This window comes from Aulonocara sp. 'chitande type north' Nkhata Bay, linkage group LG14 (genome assembly GCF_057382095.1).
Source record: "Aulonocara sp. 'chitande type north' Nkhata Bay isolate Kocher_YH1m ecotype deep benthic linkage group LG14, A_spYH_male_GT1.1, whole genome shotgun sequence".
NCBI classification, from domain to species: Eukaryota; Metazoa; Chordata; class Actinopteri; order Cichliformes; family Cichlidae; genus Aulonocara; species Aulonocara sp. 'chitande type north' Nkhata Bay.
Window position 1 is genome coordinate 24,020,478 of NC_141357.1, and position 27,387 is coordinate 24,047,864.

Consider the following 27,387-nt stretch of genomic DNA (forward strand, 5'->3'; position numbering starts at 1 on the left):
TCTCAAGACTAGTTTTTCTAAGGTTTTATGGACTGATGAAATGAGAGTGAGTCTTGATGGGCCAGATGGATGGGCCCGTGGCTGGATTGGTAAAGGGCAGAGAGCTCCAGTCCGACTCAGACGCCAGCAAGGTGGAGGTGGAGTACTGGTTTGGGCTGGTATCATCAAAGATGAGCTTGTGGGGCCTTTTCGGGTTGAGGATGGAGTCAAGCTCAACTCCCAGTCCTACTGCCAGTTTCTGGAAGACACCTTCTTCAAGCAGTGGTACAGGAAGAAGTCTGCATCCTTCAAGAAAAACATGATTTTCATGCAGGACAATGCTCCATCACACGCGTCCAAGTACTCCACAGCGTGGCTGGCAAGAAAGGGTATAAAAGAAGAAAAACTAATGACATGGCCTCCTTGTTCACCTGATCTGAACCACATTGAGAACCTGTGGTCCATCATCAAATGTGAGCGTTACAAGGAGGGAAAACAGTACACCTCTCTGAACAGTGTCTGGGAGGCTGTGGTTGCTGCTGCATGCAATGTTGATGGTGAACAGATCAAAACACTGACAGAATCCATGGATGGCAGGCTTTTGAGTGTCCTTGCAAAGAAAGGTGGCTATATTGGTCGCTGATTTGTTTTTGTTTTGTTTTTGAATGTCAGAAATGTATATTTGTGAATGTGGAGATGTTATATTGATTTCACTGGTAAAAATAAATAATTGAAATGGGTATATATTTGTTTTTTGTTAAGTTACCTAATAATTATGCACAGTAATAGTCACCTGCACACAGATATCCCCCTAAAATAGCTAAAACTAAAAACTACTTCCAAAAACATTCAGCTTTGATATTAATGTGTTTTTTGGGTTCATTGAGAACATGGTTGTTGTTCAATAATAAAATTATTCCTCAAAAATACAACTTGCCTAATAATTCTGCACTCCCTGTATGCTTTGTGTGAAGCTGCTTCATTAGCAAAAGAAAATATTTTTACTTTTTGTTTTAATGAATACTTAAAAAACAAACAGACAAACAAACAAAAACGTATCTTTAACCAGTTCAAAATGTAGAAATGTATTCCTTTAAAGTCATTTCGATGTTTTGAATGTATTTGTCCACTAGATGGAGCCAAAATACTTCAAACCCATGTTGTCACCATTTGAGTGAAAAGAAATGGTGGCTTGTTTGACTTCTGGAATCAGTTGTTTCGTTATTAAAATCATCTCACACGTAAATTAAACATCTCTATCCATTTAAAAAAAATTTTTTAAAAAAACCTAACTCCACGCCTTCCTCCAAAAAGTTTTCGAATATGTCAAATGTTCACCAAAATAGAAAGCAAACAGCCATGCGAGGTGTACCAAATGAAGTGGTCAGTGTATATGCTGCATTTATGAATAGGTACCAGTAGAAAGGTAGGGATGTGACCGGATGCAACGTTGCGCCAACATACACTACCGTAAAATGTAACGTATGTGAGGAAGAACGCTATGCTTTGGCGACCTCTTGAGGCAAAAAAGCACTCGAAAGAACTTGTATTGACTCGTACTATACCTATGCGTGCTGGGACGCCGCTCATCTGTTTGGAGGTTAACTCGAGTGATTTGAGGTTCTGGCGCAATGGCAGGTAAGGCGATTTGTCATCTAAAGCAAGTTGTAGCTACTCAAATGTGAACACATGAACACATAACTGAAGTTTTAAATCACACGCAATTAATACAAACAAGCAGCACGGGTTGAGGAAGTTGGAGAATGGCTATAGCGAACACGGATCTGACTGCTAATTGAAAACTTCATTTTTTCTCTCTTTTTTCTTCTCTCTCTCTTAGTCATTAATTATTCGTTGCCAGAGCTCAGGATGAAATCAAACTTGACCTGGTAGTAAGGCAAACCACCGGTTAAAAGCTCTGCTGTCATTTTTTGGCACAGCTGCAGAGTGAAAAGCAAAGGAGATCCTCCTCCGATCTAAATCCTGTTTAGTATCTGCAGAGATTGTGTTTTCACAAAACGCATTGGCCCAAGTGATGCCCTTAGAGGAAATGACGTGATACTGTTAATTGTTCTGCTTTTTATTTTATTTGTATTCTTTTCCCTCCTTTTTTCAGCGCGAAATCGTTTGTAGTTTCACTTTTGTACTGCCCACCCACTTTTTTTAATAATCGGTTTACATATCCACACAGCGCGGGATGAAGATCACTGGCCAGAATATATCAACACAGATTTTAAAAGTTACATTTAGTTATAAATTAGCTGCATTTATCTCGAAAAGGAAATATTTTTAGAAATATCTTGTGTTTTCAGATGGGAAGCACGCCACTGGAGTGCTTTTAATATGCAGCACTAAAATATTAATTAAATCTCAAATCAGGTACACCTGTAAAATCTAATGCAAACCAAACAGAGCTTTATAAAGAGATCACTGCTCAAACTTGCAGTTTTCCAAAAAATTCAAAAAACACTGGTCAGACAGCTGAGAACTGAGCTTTCTAAATCACAGATGTGTTTCAATCTGTGTACAAGCGTGTTGACTAATTTTTTACCACTTGAAGTCACCTTAAGAAGTCAAAATGAGAGCAAATTATTCAAGTTGTTACGTGAGTTTGTGTTGAATCATCTTAAACCTGATAAATGGGATTTTCTTTCTCCTAGAAAGCGCAAGCTCGATGCTTGTGCGGGTGAGGAGTAAGTTTGTTGAAAAGACCTCCAACCCTCTTCTTAACCAGCTCCTGGATGACATTTTGGAGGATGGCATCTTGAATGATGGAGAGAGAGAGTCAATAGTTGAGGAGAACAAGAACCGAGCCGACAAGGCGCGCTGCCTCATTGACACTGTGAGGAAAAAAGGAGATCTAGCCAGCAACAAGTTGATTCGTCACCTTCAAAAAAGAGATCCTATGCTTTTCGCTGAGCTGGGTCTGACTGTCTGACCAGGTGAGATGGGATACATCAGTGGAGCTTATCAACACATATGAGCAAAAGGAGGCTTTAACCCTGATTTTATAGAGTCACAAACTGATGTTGTACTTTGACACTGAAATACAGAAATAGGATCTATCAGGCTTTGACTTTGGTTGATGCCACTTAGGTTATGTTTAATCTCTACGCATTGTTGTTTGGCACCATGTTTTTTGTTTTTTTTTACCGTTACCTGATTTTTCGTATTTATGTTTTTATCCACAGGAGGAAACGAAAACCTCGTGAACACTCATCCCTACTGCCGAGACTTTGTGAAATAAAGAGATGTGCAGTGAACATGCTCATCTTTCATCATCATTACTTTTCAAAGCAATAATATCAACATGAATGATCACATCTAAAGATACAATACTGTATCTTAATTTTTTTTTACACTCTAGAGCACTATTATATGATGCTTTTATATTTTGCCAACGTGACAATCAGAAAAACAATCTATTTGTGCTCTCAAATGTGCATGAACATAAAACTGTAATGTTTCCAGGTTCCTCTGTACATTATTTTTTGCATGTGATGGATGAGAATTACAATCTGTTTACGTTAAGATCATTTTATAATCTAGTTGAATTAAATCTTAACGACAGTAAATGAGCTTGTGTGTTTATTATATAGTATGATTCATTTGCATGTACAATGACATGTGGACCTTTATAGCGCATGACGGTTTTTTTTGTTTATGTTTTTTGTTTGTTCGTTTTGTTTGTTTGTTATGGCTCCCAAGTGAATGGTTAGCATGGGTGCCACGGTGTTTTATAATGTTACAGTATAGTTTTAGCCATTATAAGGTACAGTTTAATGATCCGGGTTACTCACATCAAAGTAGGAGCACCACAGGCCTGCTCTGACTTTTATACAGAAATTTATGCACTGTGCGGTACTACTATGTAGGTCATATGCGGAAAGGAGGAGCCTTATATCGTTCATCTCTGATAGCAAACATTACGCAAGCATAATCAGGTTAAAGTCAGCAGCAATTTAAGCAGGTTGGCCACACAAGTTTTGAGCAATGGCAGGTAAGAGCACACGGACTAAATGCATTTTGTTCTACGTTGTCATATATGAGTTTAGCCAGCGAGCAGGAATGCAGCACAATAGGCATAAAGTGTTTACCACCACTGGATTGTGTTACGAACGTTTTGCGGAAGACAGCGGCGGAAAATATGTATTCTTACACTTTCGACAAAACAAAAGTGTTTGTCAGAGAAAAGTTTGAATAGTGTGATTCGACATTTGTTATTTTCATACTATGTTTATGCCAGATTGGATTCATACTTTCGTTTTGCACCCCGGAAAACTATTCCCGCCCGGATGTCTGTTGTTGAAAAAATCTTCTAGTGGAAGGTTTTCAGAGATGAGAGAGCGAGGGTTTAAGTTTCTTTGTTGACAACTATTTGCGTTATGTATACACACTGAATCCACGGAGGCTGTTCTTTAAGTACAACTTCTAAAGATGGGAGGTCACACATTTCCAAAGTGCGACAGGATAGCATATAAAGTTTGTTTTGTTTTGTTTGTTCTTTATTAAAATATCCAAATTTGTATGTTGACGACAGGCATCGGTAATGGTTTCGTTATGCACTAAAACAGTAGCTTCGTTTTTACTCCGCACTTTATGAGGAAGAAGGACATATCAGCCATTTCCTCCGTCAATCCGAAGAATACCGGGCGTTATAACAAGGCAGGATGTCCTACGTAGTGCGCAAACATTCAGTCTTTGTACGGAACCAGCGTTAGAAATGCTGAAGTGATTCATGCACATGAAATGTTGTAGATTAGCGCTAATATCTCAGGGGATCATTCTGTAAATGTGGGTCTTTCACCGTTAACTGCATTAAGATGCCGGATTATTAGATACAACTAATATATTTTACTTTGTTACAAAGCAATAAATCTGTACATAGATCGCAATGTTTGCTTTTAATAAAAAAAAAAGACTATTCAACTTTTAGAGTCATTGTGAAAACCGCAGTTTGTAGTGATGCTGACATGTGTTATGCGTTACTGCTCCCCACCACAAAGTGAAGCGTCCAAAGACGATAATACAGCTGAAAAGGCTCAAACCGAGCAACCCCCCCCCCCTCAACGTATTCGATATATTAAATAAAAACAGCAAAATGTATACATCGCCCATTTAGTTTGAGACGAAACGTTTTCAAAGGTCAGCAATCTTTCTAAACATTTCTAAAATGACATATTCTCTATTCTAGATAAGGAGCTTGGCAGGGTACGGTCAGACTTTCTGACGAGTGTGTCCAAAGCGGTTATAAAGATGCTGCTTGACGACCTCGTAGAAGATGGTGTGCTGAATGATATGGAGAGCGAGTCAATACTTGAAGAGAATGACAGCAGGGCTGATAAGGCGCGCTGTCTCATTGACACTGTGAGGAAAAAAGGAGACCGAGCCAGCAGCAAGATGATCGTTCACCTTAAAAGTAGAGACTCTTCTCTTTACGAAAAGCTTGGTTTGTCTTGCAGTCAGCCTTCTCAGGCAGGTGAGAAACCTTAAAAATATTTTTATTAAAAAATATAGTGCAGAAGATAATGTAATGATCACACAGGTACAAACAGAATAAAATACATTATTTCAAGCAATAATCTGTTTTGTCAGCCTCAGCTCCAGATCCTCGGGAGCCACCAGAATGGTCAGATACACTGATCCACACGACTGAGAAATTCTGGAAGATGAAAATGGATGATAAAAGTGTGAGTCATTCACAAACCTCATGCAAAATATCTCAGTTTGATAATAAGAAATAAAGTGTTTTCTTATTAAAGTTAATGTTGAGACACAAGATAGATTTTTCAACTTTTTTCCCTTTATTTTCGTTTTGCAGATTTACCATGTGACCAAAGACGCCTTTAAAAATCGCGTAGCTCTGCTGATCACTAACATGAAGTTTACTGATGGGAAATTCAATAGAAATGGAGCTGAGAAAGATGAGGAGAACATGAGGAAGCTGCTCTCTGCTCTGGGTTATGAAGTGGTGAAATACACAAATCTCACAGGAAAGGTATTTTTATTAAAAGGGAAAATCTGGGGAAAAATTTTATGTCTGGTTTGTTTTGAGATACAGGAAGTTATGCCTTGACTTTTTTTTTTGTTATGTTCTTACAGGCAATTAATAAGGCTCTAATTGACTTCTCCAAACATCCAAAACTCAAAGATACAGACAGTGTGTTGGTGGTTATAATGTCTCACGGGAAGCTAGGAGCAGTCCTTGGTGTCGACTGCAAAGAACCCATTTGTGATAATGAGGAACAAGATGCGTATGAGGTGAACAACATTTACAAGCAGTTGAGCTCAGACAAGTGTCCTGCACTTCTGAACAAACCCAAGATCATCATCATCCAGGCCTGCAGAGGAGGTGATCACCTTCTGTTCTTACAGTTACAAAAAAAGGCTTAAGTTATAGATTTGCTGGAGTCTTCTTATCTTACAAGTACATTGCATATGTTTCAGAGGAGAGAGGAGGTGTGCTTGTTAGTGACTGTGCAAAGCCAGATCTGGTCTGTGATGACGTGAAACAGCCAAGTCCATCCCTATGTGCTGATGAAGAGGGCTTAGAAGACGACACTCTACGATGTGTACACAAGGAAAAAGACTTCATTTCTCTTCTCTCCTGCACTCCAGGTCAGTGTAGCTAGGCAATTATTAAAACTTAGTGACACACACACAGTGATGACACACATGAATCTGTAATGATAACACCCCCCCCCCCCCCCCCCCCCAAAAAAAAAAAACAAAAAAAAAACCTGTATCCAATTTCTGTCTCTGAATTTTCTTTCTGCAGATACTGTGTCATATAGAGACAGGAATCAAGGGTCTATCCTCATACAGTACATTGTTCAGGTTTTCAACACCTTTGCACATCAAGACGACGTCGAGGAGCTCTTCAGAAAAGTAAGCGCTGCAAGTGTAAATTGTTTTATACTTATTGGAAGCAAGTCTCATTACTTCACAACCATGTTGATACTGCTTGTGACATTTATGTGGACAGTTACGTTAAAGCAATATTTAAATTACACTTCAATTATCACTGGGAAATAGTGCATGTACAGTATTAAAAGTAAAATAATAAAAGGTTAAAAAGTTTGCAGAGTATGGCCCAAAAGAAGGCTTTCAAAGCATTTTTCATCTCCTGGAAGTTACGCTTACAGGAATCAATAAGTGCCATATCTGTCACTTATGTTTCTGGAACATGTGGAAAGTTGTATTGCTATAGTCAAGCAGTAATTACTTTGTTCTCGTGTCATTAGTGTGATAATGTTGTACATTATTACTGTGATAATGTCGTACATCATTTTAATCATACAGGTGATGCAACGCTTTGAAGACTTCAGTGTTCAAAACAGGAGACAGATGCCAACAAAAGACAGATGCACACTGACAAGACGCTTCTACTTCTTTCCAGGCCTCTGAGATATTTTTACAGTTATGTAACTCAACTTTGCTGCCATTTCAATTGATGTTTTTAGTGCTCAGAGTTAGGTCATTTTATCATTTCCAAAGAACTACAAAGAGATGCAAACCTAGAAGCAAAAAGATGATATGATCTCACAGTTAGACAAAAATGGCCACAATAAGATGCAAAATAGCTACAAACAGATGGAAAATACAATGATAATAAAAATTTTAAAAGAATGAAACAAAGCTGCCATCTGTCTGTCTCCTTTGTTAAAAAAAAATCCTGATGACATTTCTAGCTTCATGTGAGACCCATGCACACAAAACACATCAACATGAAATATCCTCTATGTGGCAATTGGAGACGGTTGGATGGACGAACTGGAAGAGACGTCCAGCAGAAACAGGGTCAGAGAGGGACAGACATACTCTCTTCCACAGCATGTCTTTGTCCTATCTTCCTCCCTTCACACCATCTTTGCAGAAGATGGACACCCCTCCCTCAACCTGGTTCTGCTAGGGCTTTCTTCCTGTTATAAGGGAGTTTTTCCTTCCCACTGTCGCTAAACCTCTTGTTTGCATAGGAGTCCATATGATTGTTAGCTTTTCTCTGTTTTCTTTGTATTATTTTTTTTCTATTATTCTAGAGTAACATGTAAAGTATCCTGACATAACTGTTGCTGTGTTTTCATGCTATACAAAAATAAAGAAATAAAAATAAAATGCGCTTTGCTTTTATTTTCCACTCACTGCCTTTCTCTCTCTTTGGATTCATACACCACTTCTGCATTTAACTTAAGGAGTTACTACACTCTGCCTCTCTCTCCTACAGTGTCTTGCTCTCAATTCTTCTCATCTCTGCCCTTGTCGCCACATCTTCCTGTTAAAAAAGAATCCACTGGTGTTAAGTGCTTGTTCAAAGGGGGTCATCTGACTGTAATTGTGCTTGTTTGTTTGTTTATATCATAGGACCTTTAGCCTACAATATAAATTGCCCTGAGGTGACAACTGGTATACTGGTTTAGGGCTTTTGCTATACTGCTCCACTTGATGGTCATAGCTTAGAAGATTTTTTTAAAGGATCTTTTTTAATTTTCAGTCCTTACAATGCCCCAGCAGGTAGGGGCACCAGCCACTGACAGGGAGTGTGGTGGGGGAAATAGCCCCCACACCTGGGGATGCCCGAGACTTTCAGAAGGAGGTGAAGCCTAAGACCCAGCCTGACACATACAGGTCCTTCTCAAAAAATTAGCATATAGTGATAAAGTTCATTATTTTCTGTAATGTACTGATAAACAGTAGACTTTCATATATTTTAGATTCATTACACACAACTGAAGTAGTTCAAGCCTTTTATTGTTTTAATATTGATGATTTTGGCATACAGCTCATGAAAACCCAAAATTCCTATCTCAAAAAAGTAGCATATTTCATCTGACCAATAAAAGAAAAGTGTTTTTAATACAAAAAAAAAGTCAACCTTCAAATAATTATGTTCAGTTATGCACTCAATACTTGGTCGGGAATCCTTTTGCAGAAATGACTGCTTCAATGCGGCGTGGCATGGAGGCAATCAGCCTGTGGCACTGCTGAGGTGTTATGGAGGCCCAGGATGCTTCGATAGCGGCCTTAAGCTCATCCAGAGTGTTGGGTCTTGCGTCTCTCAACTTTCTCTTCACAATATCCCACAGATTCTTTATGGGGTTCAGGTCAGGAGAGTTGGCAGGCCAATTGAGCACAGTAATACCATGGTCAGTAAACCATTTACCAGTGGTTTTGGCACTGTGAGCAGGTGCCAGGTCGTGCTGAAAAATGAAATCTTCATCTCCATAAAGCTTTTCAGCAGATGGAAGCATGAAGTGCTCCAAAATCTCCTGATAGCTAGCTACATTGACCCTGCCCTTGATAAAACACAGTGGACCAACACCAGCAGCTGACATGGCACCCCAGACCATCACTGACTGTGGATACTTGACACTGGACTTCAGGCATTTTGGCATTTCCCTCTCCCCAGTCTTCCTCCAGACTCTGGCACCTTGATTTCCGAATGACATGAAAAAGTTGCTTTCATCCGAAAAAAGTACTTTGGACCACTGAGAAACAGTCCAGCGCTGCTTCTCTGAAGCCCAGGTCAGGCGCTTCTGCTGCTGTTTCTGGTTCAAAAGTGGTTTGACCTGGGGAATGCGGCACCTGTAGCCCATTTCCTGCACACGCCTGTACACGGTGGCTCTGGATGTTTCTACTCCAGACTCAGCCGACTGCTTCCGCAGGTCCTCCAAGGTCTGGAATCGGTCCTTCTCCACAATCTTCCTCAGGGTCCGGTCACCTCTTCTCGTTGTGCAGCGTTTTCTGCCACACTTTTTCCTTCCCACAGACTTCCCACTGAGGTGCCTTGATACAGCACTCTGGGAACAGCCTATTCGTTCAGAAATTTCTTTCTGTGTCTTACCCTCTTGCTTGAGGGTGTCAAAGATGGCCTTCTGGATAGCAGTCAGGTCGGCAGTCTTACCCATGATTGCGGTTTTGAGTAATGAACCCGGCTGGGAGTTTTTAAAAGCCTCAGGAATCTTTTGCAGGTGTTTAGAGTTAATTCGCTGATTCAGATGATTAGGTTAATAGCTCGTTTAGAGAACCTATTCATGATATGCTAATTGTTTGACATAGGAATTTTGGGTTTTCATGAGCTGTATGCCAAAATCATCAATAATGAAATGCTTGAACTACTTCAGTTGTGTGTAATGAATCTAAAATATATGAAAGTCTAATGTTTATCAGTACATTACAGAAAATAATGAACTTTATCACAATATGCAAATTTTTTGAGAAGGACCTGTAGACAGGCATGTTTTCATAGTTTCCCAGAGCAGACACTTCCAAGTAAGGCAGGTGAAGGGAGGGGGATTACTTGTGAATTGAAACTTACTGAACTTGCTTCTCTTCTTCGAGATCTTGCAATGATAAGAATATCTGTGGTCTTGATGCAGTCAACCCTACAGGCATAGTTCAGTGTATTGGAAACACTCAGCAAAGGAACGGTAGATGGAAAGAAAATTATTATATGAAATGAAGAGAGATGGCGATTTTTCTCTGGTTATGTTTTTTTGTTAATTTTTTGTCATTAACGTATAATATTGGCCATTAAAACATCGTAGAGTTGAAATGTTCAGACAAGTTCAAACATGACTTGACATGTTGTGGTAATTCAAAGGACACAGAAATGTTGATACTGTCGGTAAACTGCTTTTATCTCATCTTTCTGTTTTCTTTGACAGCAGCCCAAGTTTCACTTTTACTTCCTGTTCCTTATGTCTGCCTTCTTTTTAAAGCAAGCTGTTTTGATCATAATTCAGTATACACAAAATGCGTGTAAGTTAGGAGTGAAACTATCTGAAAATAAATTGAAAATAAATTAAGTTATAAATGCAATTTTGGAGAGTTTATATGCCTAACGTGCAGCAGATGAACCTATGAAAGTAAGAAGAAACATTGTCACAAAAGCAGCAGCTTGCCTATGCACTAAAACAGGAAGAAGAGTTTATGAACTCTTGTTCAATACAAGTTAAGGCTTAAATAAAAATGTTAAAAATGCAAAAGCTAGTTGATCCTTGAATTTAAAAACATCTTACATTTCATTAACGGCTCTATAACCACTTATTGGCATCTCTTTGTTCCTAGGAAATCAGGCAGTGCTGTCCAAAACAGCACACATGAGCACACATAAAGGTTTGCAAATGGTAACATACAGAAAGCACAAGTAGTGCAGGAGGTGCTCAGGAACATGACTCTTAGAAAATATAAAAGATGTGTTCTTTGCAAACAAAGATATTTGTCATGACTTCATTTCTAAGAGACCACTGCTCAGAAGAAAAAGAAAATATTTTATGTTGCATTTCAAGTTTGACTTGATTACAACCACTTCCATGGAAGTGTGGTTTCCACACAACTATTAATAGATAAAACATCTTGGCAAACACACAATCATTTGTACATGCTGGAGGACACAGGTTGCAAATTTGTGAAGTAAAGTTTATGAAAGATGGCAGGTAAGACAGAAGTTATCATGATCCATGCACTTTCCAAGTGTTAATGTGTGATAGATTTTGATTTTGACATGATTATTTGATCTCATTCTTCCCTCTAGATAAGGAGCTTGCCAGAGTGAGAGGACGGTTTGTTGAAAAGGTATCAAAAGCCCTTCTTAAACAGCTCCTGGATGACCTTTTAGAAGAGGGTTTGCTGAATGATGGAGAGACAGACTCTGTGCTCGAAGACAACAGCAACAAAGCAGACATGGCCCGTGCTCTCATCGACATGGTGAAGAGGAAAGGAGATAAAGCTAGCAGGAAGATGATCGAACACCTGGAGAAGAGAGATCCTACACTTTACTCTGAGCTGGGTCTGTCCTGTGGTCAGCCTCCTGGTGAGTTCACCCTGTTTGGAAGAAGGAAATCGTACAGAATAAAGTCTGAACAGTGCTTTTGCTTTTTCCAACTGCAGCGTCTCAGAAGGAGCAAAGCTGGTCGTCCAAACTCATCGCCACAACTGACTCTTTCTGGAGGACAAAGCTGAACGATAAAAATGTTTGTCATGACTGTTCAAACACTTTTAACAAACAAGATTCAAATTTGGAATACTTTGTAAGTTTATACACTTAAATTTTACATTTATAACAGTAAATATTCTGTCTTTACATTTGTATTTTTAGATTTACCCTGTGGCAGAAAAGTCCATCAGCAGTCGAGTGGCCCTCCTAATCACTAATCGAAATTTTTCTGATGAGAGATTAACCCGAAAAGGAGCTGAAGTTGACGAGGAGAACATGGATAAACTTCTCCGATCTCTGCATTATGAAGTGGTCAAATACAAAGATCTCACTGGAAAGGTATTTAAATACTAATCTTTTATTCTTTCCTAGCAAATTACGGCTGAGTGACAAAATAACTGATGCTGGGACTTTTTGTGTTCAATCAGATGATCGATGAGGCTCTGATGAATTTCTCCAAACATCCCAAACTCAAAGAGACAGACAGTGTGTTTGTGGTGATTATGTCTCACGGGAAACGGGGAATTGTCCTCGGTGTCAATCACAGAGAAGAAGTGGAACCAGATGAATTCCCTGTTGACAATATTTACAAGTACTTGGGCTCACAGAAATGCTCAGCACTGCTAAACAAACCAAAGATCATCATCATCCAGGCCTGCAGAGGAGGTGACTTTCAATCATTTCATCTGACCAACATCCACAAATGTCCTCGTAGCTACAGTTTGGACCTGAATTAAAAGCATGCTGCGTGTGTTGCAGAATCTGGTGGCTCCGTGATGGTTAGTGACAGTGCAAAAGTGGTCTGTGATGATGTGTCACAGAGCCGCTTTGATGAAAACAGCATTGTGGATGACTCTACTCGATATGTGCACAAAGAAAAGGACTTCGTTTCACTTCTGTCCAGCACCCCAGGTCAGTTTGTCTGCTGATGGGTTTTATTATGCAAAAGATTTCTGACATTATTAAGATAAGCATCTGAAATTTGCACCAATAACACACAAGCATAGTCTCATTCTCAGTTTTCACATGATTTCCTGCAGACACTGTTTCATACAGACAGGAAGACCGTGGGTCTTTTCTGATCCAGTTCATCAAGGAGGTATTCAACACGTGCTCTCATGAGGACGACATCGACGAGCTCTTCAGAAAAGTAAGTACCTGAAAACTCGTTTGGTGATAGTGCTGCAGGCAAACAGATGCAGTCACTGGTTATGTTTTCATCACACAGGTCATGCAACGCTTTGAAGATTTTCCCTCTGAGAAACTGAGACAGATGCCAACCAAAGACAGATGCACTCTAACCAAGCGCTTCTACCTCTTTCCAGGCCGCTGAGACAGGATTGAATTTTGGTCAAAGGAAACACATAATAAGTGCTAATAAGTACATTAATGATTTCATGGATTATCACTTCCTAGTAATAAGGGATTCATACTTATCTGTAGTATAACGAGGGATATGCATTGATTATTGTGAATTATATGTAAAATATTGATTTCTTTGTTTCTGTTTTTACTGCTTTGTGAAAGTGAATGTGAGATTTTGTCAACTTTTAATACGTTTGGACATTTTAGTAGCTATATGAGTGAGTGTATCATTTACATTCATCAGTTGTTCTTGTCTATAATGTCATCACTGTTACTGTTATGTGTCTAAATAAGTAAATGAGCCCTTAGTTACAGTAAATGAATCTTGTATTAACTAAAATGTTAACACCAGCGGTCTCCAACCTTTTTTGCGCCACGGACCGGTTTATGCCCGACAATATTTTCATGGACCGGCCTTTAAGGTGTCGCGGATAAATACAACAAAAATAAAACTAGTACCGGTACCGAAAAAAAGAAAATTTATTCATAACACACGCGAAAAGACCAAAGAAAACCGAGTAAACGATAAAAACGATAACTAAATAACGCTGAAAACCGATAAAAACCCTGAAAACTATACATTTCACACCTGAGCCTCAACTCTCGCGGCCCGGTACCAAACGACTCACCGGTAAAGACATAAAGACCTGGATGGCTGCTAACTTTCTGCTCCTTAATTCTGATAAAACTGAGGTTATTGTACTCGGCCCTGAAAAGCTTAGAAATATGGTATCTAACCAGATTCTTACTCTGGATGGCATTACCTTGGCCTCCAGTAACACTGTGAGGAACCTTGGAGTCATTTTTGACCAGGATATGTTCCTCAATGCACATATTAAACAAATATCTAGGACTGCTTTCTTCCATTTGCGCAGCATCTCTAAAATTATAAATATCCTGTCTCAGAGTGACGCTGAAAAACTAGGCTGGACTACTGTAATTCATTATTATCAGAAAGTTCTAAAAAGAACTTTCGGGTGAGAGAAGGATGGCCGCCCATCCCTGAGCCTGGTTCTGCCGGAGGTTTCTTCCTGTTAAAAGGGAGTTTTTCCTTCCCACTGTCACCAAAGTGCTTGCTCATAGGGGGTCATATGATTGTTGGGTTTTTCTCTGTATTATTGTAGGGTGTAACTTACAATATAAAGCGCCTTGAGGAGACTGTTGTTGTGATTTGGTGGTATATAAATAAAATTTAATTGAATTGAATCATGTGGGTCTATGACCACTGGTCCAACATATAATTATGCTTAATACAAGCATTTTGTTAGTAACTCAGATTTTTATTACTGCACATTAATTATCTTTAATCTACAGGTGGGCTACAATAATAGAAATTACAAGTATATAAAGTTACATATTTATAGAAATGTAATTATTTATGTAAAAGTTTTAATAAAATTGCCAATAGGAGGTGGTTAGCTTGTGATATTACTAATTACTGTGACCTAAATTTACTGTTTTTCTATTGAAGATCCAGTGGCAGATGAGTTATACATTGATTTAAACACATTGTATAGACTAGAAAGCTTTAGTAATTTATACCTGACAGCCCTTGTTATTTATGTTTTTTGAATAGAGTTTTAAGGAAATACATCACTTTATTTTGTATTTTAATTAGAGTGAAGATTTAAGATCGTGAGGGCCCAGTGGGATTTTCAGTTTTTTAAGCAGGCTGCAGCATTTTTGACTGTGGGAATGAGCATTTTAAAACATCTTAGTATAGTACAGTTACTGACATATTAACACATTCACATTCAAAGAAATCATTAGATGCTTCCTAAAGTTGTTCATCTGGGGATGAGCATGTCTTTACTTTTATGATTGGCTAGCTGACAACAGATAGGTCAAAAGATCCTTAACTGGGTGGAAAGAAAGCGTGAGCTCGTGCCTTTAAAAGTTGTGCAGTGTTTTGGCCACATCCTGTATGATGGTGGTTTTCAACCTTGGCCATCTGATGTAGCCCCCACCCTCAAAACCCTGTTAGATGGGTTAAAAATAATTCCCTTCAGCACCACCTTATAAACACCTGCACTGTTTTATCTCTTACGCTCAGTGCATGCAGCCTACCTTTGTAGCAAACTGCCTAAATCTTTAATCAGTTGGTAGTGGGTTTATATTTCAGACATGCATCTAAAATGTTTAGTTAGCAGTCCATATAACAGCTATATTCATGAGCCTGTTTTAACCATTTATCAGTTCTCTTTAGCTAAAAATTTTATTCATTTATTGAGAATTTTGTGGTTTCAAGTGATGAAATGCTGCATGAAAAGCATGGTTTGCTTGTTTCACTCAAGCCAGAAGCTAGTAGTGCAAACGTTTTCACTGATGATTTCCTGCATCTCGGTGCATCTCTTTCTTTACAGGAAGATGACCCTGATGGTGTGAAAGTAGTTTTGCAAATAGGAAGTAGCTTTCTTGGTAAAAAAAAAAAAAAAAAAAAAATTGAAAGGAAATCCACAAACCTGAAACTCTGTAACATTAAGTGTACAACTTTGAAATGCCTTCAAATACTAAAAGAAAAAGTAGGTGAAACTCTGGTCTCTCTCATGCAACATTTAGAGGAATTATGGGTCGCACAAGACTTTTGCTCAATTTAAGGTTTAAAGAAGAATAGAATTAAGAATAACTCAAAGTATTCATTTGGAATCTAAGAAAAAAAAAAGTGCATACTTTTAGTGGTATGCAGTGTAAAATATCTGAATGTTCAAACTGACTGTAAAGTTTTATCCATTTAATTTACATTTTCAAAACTGAACTTTAAGTTCTTAAATTTTAATGGTAACGGCAGTCTCTTTAGCAGCTCTTCAATTCTATGCAGAATAATAAAAGTATAAATAAAAAATGTAAGAATAGCAGTAGCAGGGTGTAATAAAATCAGTCTAAAAGGTAAAGTGGAGAGGGATAAAAGGTAGTGTTCAGAGTGGGTTATTTTCCTTATTATTCAGCTGGTCTTCTTGTGCCAGTCACAGTGTATATCTCTGTCATATCTTGGTCATATGCACTGTGATTCTGATGACACCCTTAGCAGCTTTGTCCACCCTCTGCAGGTCCTTCCAGTCTTGTTCTGTGTGTACCAGGCAGTGCAGCACTATGTCATGAAACGACATACAATACAATACAATGTTGTAACTGATGTAAACCAACTCATGTGAGGTAAAATACAAGCAGATGATGGTAAGTTGGTGTAATGAGTAATTGAGATGACAGTGACAATTACATTTAACTTGTAAATGAGAGCAACCACAGCCACATACAGACATTATGTTAACTGATGATAGTGAATGTCTGGTACTGTTTCTCTGTGTTAAATCTGTTAAATAAAAACTCAATCACTTCACATATTTGATTATCACAACAGGCACAAGACTACAGAGGAAGTAATTGTCATCTGATTTAAATGTGACAAAACGGGAAATTGCAGAGTCCAGCGAGCTAATATAAGGTTAGGTGCCAAAAGGACAGAGCCTGCGCCTAGAAGAGGGAAGTAGGTCGGAAGTTCATGTCTACAAAAACAACAAGTTCAAACTGGAACAAGTGCCATTAGGAAGTAAGAGGAATTACACTCTTAATTCTGTATGAGAAGTTTAAATGTAGATTTGAGTGCAGGGTAACCAGATCCAAATAAATTTAAACCAGGGCGTAGGACGTGAAGGATAACATGCGACATGTTGCTAATGCTGAGTTGTCTGAAATATGGATTTATTCAGCTTAAAGCAAACACGCAAAAACTTTGCAGGTTTGACAGTTAGCATGTGAAGAACAAATACTACTGCAATTTTCAAATCTTCAGTGTAAAGTTAAGAAATACAATAAAAACAAAAGGAAGCTGAAGTTTCTTCATATGGTCTTTTCTGCCTTCTTGCACTCATTCTCGCTTCTTCTTATTTATTGTGTGACTATATGTCATACTTTCCACTTGTGAAACTGAAAGAACTCCACTAACTTTACTCAGGTAGCTTCCCAGTGTTTCATTGGGCAGACATCCCTTTTCTTTCCCAAATTTTCCATCATATTTTGACAAAATCACTGCCTTAGCAGATTTTAAGGATTGAGTAGAATATAATATGCTGAAAAGTTACCAAGATGCATCATGACAACCTTCCCTGCTTTCAGTTCAAATGGATAAACAGTCACATGCCAGAGAAGTGTTGATTTATTTAACAAATATTGCCAATAAATGTGTGGGGCATCGTCTCACTATACTGGATAAGGGAAAAATAGATACAATACAGTACAAGCTATAGGTTAAAAGATGGAACTGAGCACTGGACACATAATATAGTTGGCTGTTTGTGGATGGTAATGTTGGCTTTGTTGTTAATGTTACTTTTCTGCACCATCTAGATAAATGCCTGTTCCTTTTGAGTTCTTGAAGTTGTTAGTTCTAATAAAAGAAGACTGCTACAATTTTCAACTTTATTTAGGGAAATGTGACCAGCAGCAGTGATGCAGTTTTGCCATCAGATGTGGTCCTCTGGGCTTCCTTTAAACATACATCTGCGGATAAACCTGGAAGAACTCATATGAAGCTACCCAAGTGTTGCCATTTCAGTTTCGGCTTGTCCATTCAGCAAGCTAAACCTAGACACAGAGTGCTGCTGCCTGACCTTTCTTTTAGAAGTGAAGGTGTGTTTTCTATGAAGTGGAAGCATATCCATATTCAGATGTGTCGCAGATCACATCAGAGGCAGTGAAACGTGTAAACAGGTCTGTGCAGGTTCTGTAATGCAGGTAGTCTAAGAAGTTTGGAAAGAAAGCGACTGCACTTTAGATTTTGTGAAGATGTTTCATGGGCTAAACCTTTCAGTTCTAAAATCAAATGGTAGACGGTCCCAGTTGTTAAACCCTACTTGGGTACCTTGAGAGGGTCACTAAGCCAGTATTAATTATGTGGATTGTCACAGTGAAACATCTTCAAGAAACTTAGTCCAGTCATTTTTTTTCCAAGCTCTTTGGGTCTAAACAGATCTTTGTCATTTTAATCTTTATTTTGCATTTTTCCCATGCCGCAGAAAACGAGAAATTGCTGAAAGCGGTATTATGGCTACCCACAAGTCCCGCTCTGCCCCAGCTTTCAGGTTACTGCACTTCTGCTGCTGATAGAAAGCTAAGGACAGGTTTGGTTTTTGCTACTAATGATGTGTTGGTGCACCAATAATCCTGCTTTGTGCATTCAGGTTCAAACGTTGTGTATGTGCTTGACTGAAGAGTCAACGGTGCAAAGCGACCAACTGCAGGATTATGACTGAACTCCTCAAAATCAGAATCCTGTCTAGAAAAAGTGACATCATAGTCAGTTCATCTTGACAAGACAGCCCGTCCAGACCAGTGAAGGAGAGCAGTTTGGGACTGGGCTGGAGGAAGGCTGAATATTTGACGTCCCTCTCCAATTTTGCAATCATGTTTGTGGACATTCTGGTGCTTAAATAACTTGCTACCAACACATCAACTTCAAGGACTCACCATTCACGTTTTCACTGGTATTGGACTTCTGGATATATTATTCCCCTGTGGAATCATGTGTGCAAGGCAAACTACAAACTCAGTGTAATTTTTTGGGACAAACTTTACTTAAAAAAAGAAAAAAACAAGACTCATTAAACAAATAAACCCATGTCATTACAATACAACACAAAGGCAACAAGTTGAGTAGGCAACATGGTAACATGGTTGCAGTCTGTGCTGTCTGATGTTTCCCCCCAAAAATGATATGAGTCTTTTAACAGGGCTACTTTGGGTTCATGCTGATGCATTCATTGACTCAGTGAGTTCATCAATGGAAATAAACATACAGTAGAAGTAGCTTGACAGGATAATATGCAATGTTTAAACCTTGGGGTTTACAGAAACGGCAGAAATAAACAAAAGGTTTGTCACTTCATTAATCCAACCAGACTAGACTCCACTTTAACAGCTTATTTAAATATACTGGCAGTGTTAGAGAGCTTTATATTACTTTAGAAAACAAAGACACATTTGGCTACCAACAAGCACTCATGTTTTCATCCAACGACTCACATACAACATGTTCAGACATGTAGCTACCAAGGAACTTGCAAATATCCTTTCAAATCTTATATATGCATGCATGCACTCAATCACACTCAACACTGGAGCAACGGTCAAAAATGCTGCACAACCGGTAAGGCCAGATGAAATTAAGTACAGTAGCGTTGCTTCTGTCAACTACAAGAGATGTGCAATTAGAAAAAAAGTTTGGCAGTGTGTTAAATATACGAGCAAAATACCCAACATCAACGTAGCTATGTTCTTTTTGATGTATTCCCTTTTGCAACAGAGTACAAAACACCACTTTACAGTGAACTAAACCATGCAGGGCTTTTAAGAGGGAGGTAGAAGACATCAGAGAGAGAAAGTAAGAAGACTACAAAAAAGATAAATACATGTGCAAATGAACAGAGGTCTACAGATAACATAGCTCTGAAAACATAACCGATGAGTTACCTGTCACTTTGCCTGTACAACACAAAAAAAAGACACATCTGAATCAGTGTCATACTTGGAAGTTGGAATGTTTTAGTATAGCGTTACATTTCATTTAGTAACTTTTTCATTCAAGAAACATCATATCGTTGACAACACTCGACACTCTGATAAACAGTTTGCAGCACCACACATTTACAAAATAGCAACTCATGCGAAACAAAAACAAAACACCTCTGGCCCTGTACACTGTGTGTAAAATTTATTGTACATTATGTAACGTATCTTTTGCTGAACACGTAATAGATTGCATTTGTTAAAACAGGAAATTGGAAATGTGTGTTATTCTGCTTTTAGCTCTGTCGTGTGACTTTGTGTGTTTTTTTTAGTGTGATCGTGGCTGAGGTTTAGCCCAGTGTTCCCCCAACAATGGAAGCAATGACGACTCCCAGAATGATACAGCATATAATAATCATAATTTTCTTCTGAATGGTATTAACAAATAAAAGAAAAAAAAACATCCAAAGCAGCAAATGGGGAGCAGAGAAAACATGTTAGTTATACTGTTTGTGCTTTACTTGAACAGAGTTAATAATAATTTGAACAAAATGCAGTTTACAGCAAAAGTAAAAGAACCGAGCTGGGAAAAAAATGCAATTTAATTCATTCTAATAATGCTGGAGTGTGACCAAAATGTTACATTATTTCTACATCTTCTTTTAAAAGAAATCTTTAAATCCTGCATTTTGCTCATACCATCTGTCATATACACATGCCACAAACAGAAATCATCTCTGTGGTTAAAGTCATCACATGCACAACATAAAAAGCATCGATTTGGCTCCATCTAGTGGTTATCCAAGAATATGCAAGCAAGACTGCAAATTTATCAAAAAGTAAAAATCCACCAAACACAAACTTCACTTTTAAAACGTGTTTAGCAAAGGTCCCTCTAATGAAGAAGTTCAGCGTGCAGCAAATAAATCCTGTGGACTTGCACAGTTTCCAACAACTCTTAAAGAAACCGTTTAAGGAAATATGCCCTTAGTTATGAGTCACATACATCTCATCACATCAGTATAATAAGGAGAAAATAAAAGTTCAATTAAACACATCATCTCTCTCTATGAGACACCCTCATGCAGTTCTAAAGTTTTACATATCAGGACATAAACAAAATCATCTGGTTATTACAGCTAAACTAAAATTATCCATCCATTCTCTACTGCTTATCCTTCTCAGGGTTGCGGGGGCGCTGAAGCATATCCCAGCTTCCTGAGGGCGAGCGGCAGGATACAACCTGGACAGGTTGCCAGTCTGTTGCAGGTCTAACACACAGATATAGGGCAACCATTCACACTCGCACTCCCACCTATGGGCAATTAGCCTATCCCCACTAACTGCATGTCTTTGGACTGTGAGAGGAAGCTGGAGTACCCGGAAAGACAAACATGGGGAGAACATGCTAATTCCACAAAGAAAGACTTAAATTAGTTCATTCAATTTTAATTTACTCAATAAACCAAAACATGTGACATTATTTGTTTAAAAAAGGCAAAGTGCAGAAGCAGTGTGTGAAAAGCTAAGTAAACAACATGATTCAGTAGTTCGTAGAACCAACTCCAACAGCAATAACTTGAAATAATCATTTTCTGTACATATTTCTCAGCATTTTATATTAATGTTTTTTTTTTTTGGCTTACTCTTCTTAACATTGCTTCAGCTTGTTGAGATTTATGCGCATTTAATGAAGCACAGCTATTCCACCAGAGCATTTCAATCTAGTTGAAGTCTGGACTTTAACTTGGCCATTGAAACACCTTGATTCTTTTCTTTTTCAGCCATTCTGTTGTCGTTTTGCTGCCATGCTTGGGATCATTGTCAGTGACTGTAAGGTGCCCAGCTTCTGTGGTTGCACAACCCAAATCATCATGAGGTGTTTGATATGCTATAGGGTTAGGGGGGTTAGGGTTAGCGCCTTCGGTGCTAGGCCCTCAAACTGGTCATCCTTCTGCTCAAAGACCTGTTTCGGAGAAATGAAAATATCTTGATCTCTGAGCTTCAGGGAGAAAAGTGCCCCGACGCTCTGAAAGGACACGTCAAAGGCACAGCGTTAACAGAGAACCTGGCGACCCAAGACTCGTTCCCAACAACAGAGAAGGATGAGGGACAGAGCAGTACACAGGGATGGTTCTCGTTGAGGCATAGACCTTAACGAGAACCCTTCTCCACTATCAAATGCATTAGATTAGCAGCACGTGGCTGCTACTTACCCTTTTAATTCCTCTGAAAGTATTAAGAATGTACTTAGTCTTTCACACACTGGTTCTGCATTTTGGATTTTTAAAAAATAAATAATGACACATATGTCATGTGTTGTTATTCATCTGAGGTTCTTTTTACCTCATTTTAAGCTCTGTAAAGTAACTGACTAAACTTTTAAATGTGCAACTATAAACTTACATTTGTTTGTTATAAATCCTAATTTCACTCATAAACTATTAATAGCTTATTTAATTTACCTGGTCATTTCAGATTCATCGATATATCGTGGATGTATCGGGTGAGAAGGAAATAAAATCTCTACATTGTTGCAGTATCTTAAAAATCATGATTAAAAAAAAATCACAATTATTAAAAAAAACTAAACAAAAAAGAAAACATCCACCCAGCTGTTAACACATCACCACAAGTCAATTGTTTTATATTTGTTAGACTTTTCCAAAAGCAGAAATTGCACGGAAGCATAAACACTACAGATGAAAACCTGGAAGGGAGAATACATTTTTGGAGATTGCTGTAATTCCTGATCACTCCTCCATAAAGTCACTATGGCTGCGAAACAATAAAATCTCTAAGGCACATATTTGACCAACCTAACTCAAAAGTGGATTTCCCAAAATGTTTAACTATTTTGTTTTACCTTTAGTAATACATCATTGTTAAAACTAATTGGTAGTAAGCTTATTTTGATGACCATTTTAGTAATAATGCAATCATCTTCAATTTGTGTTTGTGGGACAACAGAGAGAAACATGCACATGACAAAGCTTTGCAACTCAAACAGGCCAAGCACAAACCGTTCCTGGAGCTGAAGCACACATTAAGAATAAAAGTTGATGCAGATTATATTTGAGTGTTCATAGCTTGCTGCACAGACCTCAGACCAGTAATGCAATGACTTGCTTCCCAGTTCACAAGCAGTGCTCACTGCACACATTGCAGAGGCCACCATACAGTACATTTAACACATGAACAGTTGTGTGTGTTTTTTTGGCATTCATGTCACTCATAATGACTGTCCTGTCTGCCATGTGATGATTTTTTTAGGCTCCTAACTGAGTCCCACTGCGAGCGAAATAATGAGGATGGTGATACAAATCGCAACACAAACTCCTATCAGGATCACCTTCTGGATGGGGGACCATGGGGAGGGAGAACAAGGAGAGCACAGCGTTAGATAATGAGTCAGGGGATTGAGAGGAACATGAGAGAGACAGAAAGAAAGAAAGAAAGACAGAAAGAAAGAAAGACAGAAAGAAAGAAAGAAAGAAAGAAAGAAAGAAAGAAAGAAAGAAAGAAAGAAAGAAAGACAGAAAGAAAGACAGAAAGAAAGAAAGAAAGAAAGAAAGACAGAAAGAAAGAAAGACAGAAAGAAAGAAAGAAAGAAAGAAAGAAAGAAAGACAGAAAGAAAGAAAGACAGAAAGAAAGACAGAAAGAAAGAAAGACAGAAAGAAAGAAAGACAGAAAGAAAGAAAGAAAGAAAGAAAGAAAGACAGAAAGAAAGACAGAAAGAAAGAAAGAAAGAAAGAAAGAAAGACAGAAAGAAAGAAAGAAAGAAAGACAGAAAGAAAGAAAGAAAGACAGAAAGAAAGACAGAAAGAAAGAAAGAAAGAAAGAAAGAAAGAAAGAAAGTTTGCAGTCTTTAATTATAAATGGGGAAATAACCATGTAGATGACCCTTGCACTGAGTCATTGGATGTGTGCAATTTATCTAATGTTGAGCACCTGGTTAGACGTTGACCAAGAGGTGGCAGAATTGCTCCATTGTGTTGCAGATTGTTTAAAGGAAGGAAGACTGCCATGATTCCTTTCAAAAGCATTTGTCAAATGTTTATATACTATGGGAACAATCAGCTTCACATAATCCTGTCCAAAGATAGTGAACCTCCAGAGTTCATGATGTAAGATGATACATCTGGCTTTACTAGCAAACAACTATTCAAAGATGACAGTTTGTGCATTTTCTGTATATGCACTAAACGTGTAAAATCACTATCATCTGTTGTGGCTCCTTGTCATGCCTCTCCACCAGAATGTAGTGTTCATGTGTTAAAAGTGACTCTGGTTGTAAAGGTTGAATTAAAAATACATACAGGGTGTTTTTATTCCATTTCCTCTTAAATACAAATATGAAGATCATTTTTCTTACCAAATTGAATTGTTCTTAGGTCAGATTCTTATAGGCACTCACCGGCCAGTTTGTTATGTACACCTATTCAAATATCTAATTAGCCAATCATATGGCAGCAACTAAATTCCTTTAGGCATTTAGGTCATCTAGACATGGTCAAGATGACCTGCTAAAGGTCGTGATAGGGGAGCAGCAGTAACTCAAATAACCAACTGTTACAACTACAGTATGCAGAGGAGCATCTCTGGAGGCACGACATGATGTGCTACAGCAGCAGAACATCAAACGTTTAGGCTGGTGGTATAATTGTGTGGAGGATATTTTCTTGGCACACCGTAGTATCAAATGGTCACGATTTAAACTTTGCAGCCCATCTGAGTCTTGCTGTTGACCATATACTTTCCTTTCCAGGGCTATATGCCATGTCGTAGAGCTCAAATCATCCCTACCTGTTTTTTTGAACATGGCTGTTCTCAAATGTCCTCCACACTCACCAGATCTCAATCTAATAGAGCATTTTTGGGTTTTAATTTTTGTATCATCATGGATGTGTAACTGACAAATCTGCAGCAGCTGTGGACTAAAATCTCTGAGGAATGTTCTTAGAACTGTGTTGAATCAATAAAAAGAAGAACTGAAGAATTAAGGCAGTTCTAAAGTCAAAAGATGCTCCAGCTCAGTACTAGCAAAGTGCACCTAATAAAGTGTCCGGTGAGTGTATATGCTAAAGTTACTGAGGCTGAAAGTCATTGCTGTAGACTTAAATACACTCACAATAACCACAGTCCATACACAGATACATGACAGGTGAGCATGCACAGCAACCACTCCACTATACACATGCACCGATTCCGACTTTAACTACCACCGTTCCACATGACAGCACGTTTTTCCGTTTAAGCAACTCACCCTCCGGGCTTTACTCTGGTATTTAACAGCCTTCTTAGTGTCTGATACCGCCCTCTCCACATAGTCTACCGAGTGCTCCACATTGTACTCAATGCGGTCTATCATTTCCCCCTAGAAGAAGTTAGTTACAGAGGAGGTGTGGAGGACATGCAGACAAGAAGAATAAAGAGGAAGCCAGATATGTAGGCAGGAGGAGGAGGAGCGGATACAGATGGAGGCAAGTGACAGGGGAGGAATAACAGATAAATGAGTAGGAGAGAGAAGAAAGAAGGAGAAGAAAAAAGAGAAAAAGAAATAATTATGTCACCCGTCTGTTGGTCTTTTTGAACTTTTTGCATTTTGGGATGTTGTCCTTTCCCTGCTCCACATAATCCTGGGCCTCCATAACACAGTGCTCAATGTTGTTCACGAGGTTGCCCTGCACAAGAATCAGAGATGGAGACACATTAAGGTAATAGTAAGAAGAAATCTGTAGTACCAGCAATGTTTAGATTTCATAAATATGTTTCAAAGCAACCTGACTAGACTAATGAAAGCTATCATTACATGAATGTCATAGAACACAAAATAACTGTGATATCATATCTCTTATCATTTCCATTGTATTGGTAACAAACCATGATTAAAACAGCATTAATCAACAAGATAGAAAATCATAACTTTTCACATTAGCACTGACCCACAATCACTTGACAAATCAAATGGCTACTAAAGTGACCCAGACTGCTCTCTGTGCATGCATTAAAACAAAGACAATTCAAAGTCCACACAGGTGAAAAGTCACGAGTTAGAGATAAATTACCTTGCTGTGTTAGAAGGGGAACAACGTTCTGTGTTCTCCAGAGCTTAGAGTCATTGGAGTGGGGGCAGTGTTGTGTAGTGAAGAAGAAAACAGAGGCGAAAACCAAGAGAGTGGGAGACAGAGAGAGCAAAGCTGAGAAGGGTAGATTTAACAATCACACTCCAGTTTAATCTTAAATCATGTGGCACTGAGAGCATAAAGGGTTAGTTAATTGAGCTGTTTAGAGCACACACATACAAACACCCATTTCCACTGAATTATTAGACGTTTTCCCGCTAAATGTTATTGCATTGTGCCATCAGTGTAACCAAAATCAGTTTCATGTAACGATTTACTTCAATATTTCACATATTTTCTTATTTTTCATATTTTCAAGTGTTCTCTAACTCAGAATCCATTCTGTACAATTCAGGCCGATTATTTCTGATGAAGGAAATAGTTAATCTCTGTGGGGGTTAAGCCGCACACACACACACACACACACACACACACACACACACACACACACACACGCAGCAGCCCTTAAGTTCCACACTTTGCTACGGAGACAAAAGGCAACTCAACACTTAAAGAAAACCCGAATATGTATCAGAAAATTAGGGAACTCCATGAGGCTAATGTGCAGCATTCAAATTTTGCAACATAATAAAAAGACTAATCCTGAACAGCTCTAAATGCATGAAGCTAAAGCCTGAAATATTTAAGGTTTATTTATAATTAAAAGCTTTAACAAAATGTGACTCTGTTAAGTTGCCAACTTGAAAGTTGTAGATGTCAGATTTATTTTCCAGCTAATGATCGCAGCAGGAGAATTATTTATAAAAAAAAAAAGAAAAAAAAAAGAAAAAACTGTCCAAAGCCAGAAATCACACGTGGAGATAATCACCAAACTCCAATCAACTTATCTTTGAGCCAAAAATGATCTGTTCCCCCAAAACTGTCTAAATTTACTGAGATAGTTTGCAAACAGACACCCAGATGGAGCTGAAAACATAACCTCCTTCCAACTGTGTTGGCATAGACAAGCCCTCAATTACACTAATACACTTAAAAACCGTTCTGCAAAATGAAAGACGTGTAGTTCCTTGAGCTTTAATAGGCAGGAGCAGCATGCTAGCATGCTGAGCTGATTAATGATTTTACTATTAATGAACACGGGGAGCTACTGAACCGCTGCAATGGCAAGATGGCCCTTTCTGCATGTAGAAACCAGTCATTATGCATCAATTGGCAGATGGATTGTCAGTTATAAACATATTGAGCATTTGCATGTTTGTTTCATTTGCATGCATTTGGCCGAGACTCAAGCAACACAGCTGTAGAAACAGAAAGGGAGAGAGAGAGAGATCAGTGTTTTCACCTGGCTTTCCACCAGCATGGCCATGTCCATGAACATGTCGTGAAGCTCCCTGATACTGTTTTCCAGCTTGATAATCTCATTGTGCCGCGTCTCGATCTCATTCATTGCTTGCTGGGTGATGTTGTCCATAATTATCTAAGAAGGTACAAAATTAAGGAAGTAGTGACTGACAGGTGCG

General features: G+C 38.5%; 3 protein-coding genes across 5 annotated transcripts in view; 2 read left to right on the forward strand and 1 right to left on the reverse strand.

The window, feature by feature from the left end:
* Nucleotides 1–3,832: 3,832 nt before the first annotated feature.
* On the forward strand, nt 3,833–8,094 carry LOC147314615 (caspase a-like). Its single transcript, XM_086261664.1, has 8 exons — nt 3,833–3,979; nt 5,174–5,458; nt 5,575–5,669; nt 5,801–5,977; nt 6,082–6,331; nt 6,427–6,597; nt 6,758–6,867; nt 7,282–8,094. Exons 1-8 carry the CDS (start codon nt 3,973–3,975, stop codon nt 7,384–7,386), a joined length of 1,200 nt encoding a protein of 399 aa, XP_086117790.1. The 5' UTR covers nt 3,833–3,972; the 3' UTR covers nt 7,387–8,094.
* A 3,266-nt stretch (nt 8,095–11,360) lies between these two features.
* On the forward strand, nt 11,361–14,450 carry LOC147314616 (caspase a-like). Its single transcript, XM_086262825.1, has 8 exons — nt 11,361–11,414; nt 11,513–11,791; nt 11,869–11,951; nt 12,077–12,253; nt 12,343–12,580; nt 12,674–12,826; nt 12,955–13,064; nt 13,143–14,450. The coding sequence occupies exons 1-8, from the start codon at nt 11,408–11,410 to the stop codon at nt 13,245–13,247; spliced, it is 1,152 nt and encodes a 383-aa protein (XP_086118951.1). The 5' UTR covers nt 11,361–11,407; the 3' UTR covers nt 13,248–14,450.
* A 5,624-nt stretch (nt 14,451–20,074) lies between these two features.
* Nucleotides 20,075–27,387, reverse strand: part of LOC147314617 (syntaxin-1A-like) — an 87,114-nt gene continuing 79,801 nt past the window's right edge. Inside the window, exons 8-11 of one of the 3 annotated variants that reach the window (XM_086261668.1) lie at nt 27,210–27,344; nt 25,355–25,465; nt 25,048–25,158; nt 20,075–20,208 (exon numbers count right to left, since the gene is read on the reverse strand). In XM_086261668.1, the coding sequence (XP_086117794.1) occupies nt 20,131–20,208; nt 25,048–25,158; nt 25,355–25,465; nt 27,210–27,344 (435 nt within the window). In that variant the 3' untranslated portion in view covers nt 20,075–20,130. Of the gene's footprint in view, nt 23,136–25,047; nt 25,159–25,354; nt 25,466–27,209; nt 27,345–27,387 lie in introns of all 3 variants that reach the window. The other 2 variants (XM_086261670.1, XM_086261669.1) reach the window with 2 other exon arrangements.

Coding starts and splice junctions, on each gene's coding strand:
- LOC147314615 (XM_086261664.1), top strand. Junction 5,978..6,081: donor ACACAAATCTCACAGGAAAG/GTATTTTTATTA, acceptor ATGTTCTTACAG/GCAATTAATAAGGCTCTAAT. Junction 6,868..7,281: donor TCGAGGAGCTCTTCAGAAAA/GTAAGCGCTGCA, acceptor TTAATCATACAG/GTGATGCAACGCTTTGAAGA.
- LOC147314616 (XM_086262825.1), top strand. Junction 11,792..11,868: donor GTCCTGTGGTCAGCCTCCTG/GTGAGTTCACCC, acceptor TTCCAACTGCAG/CGTCTCAGAAGGAGCAAAGC. Junction 12,254..12,342: donor ACAAAGATCTCACTGGAAAG/GTATTTAAATAC, acceptor GTGTTCAATCAG/ATGATCGATGAGGCTCTGAT.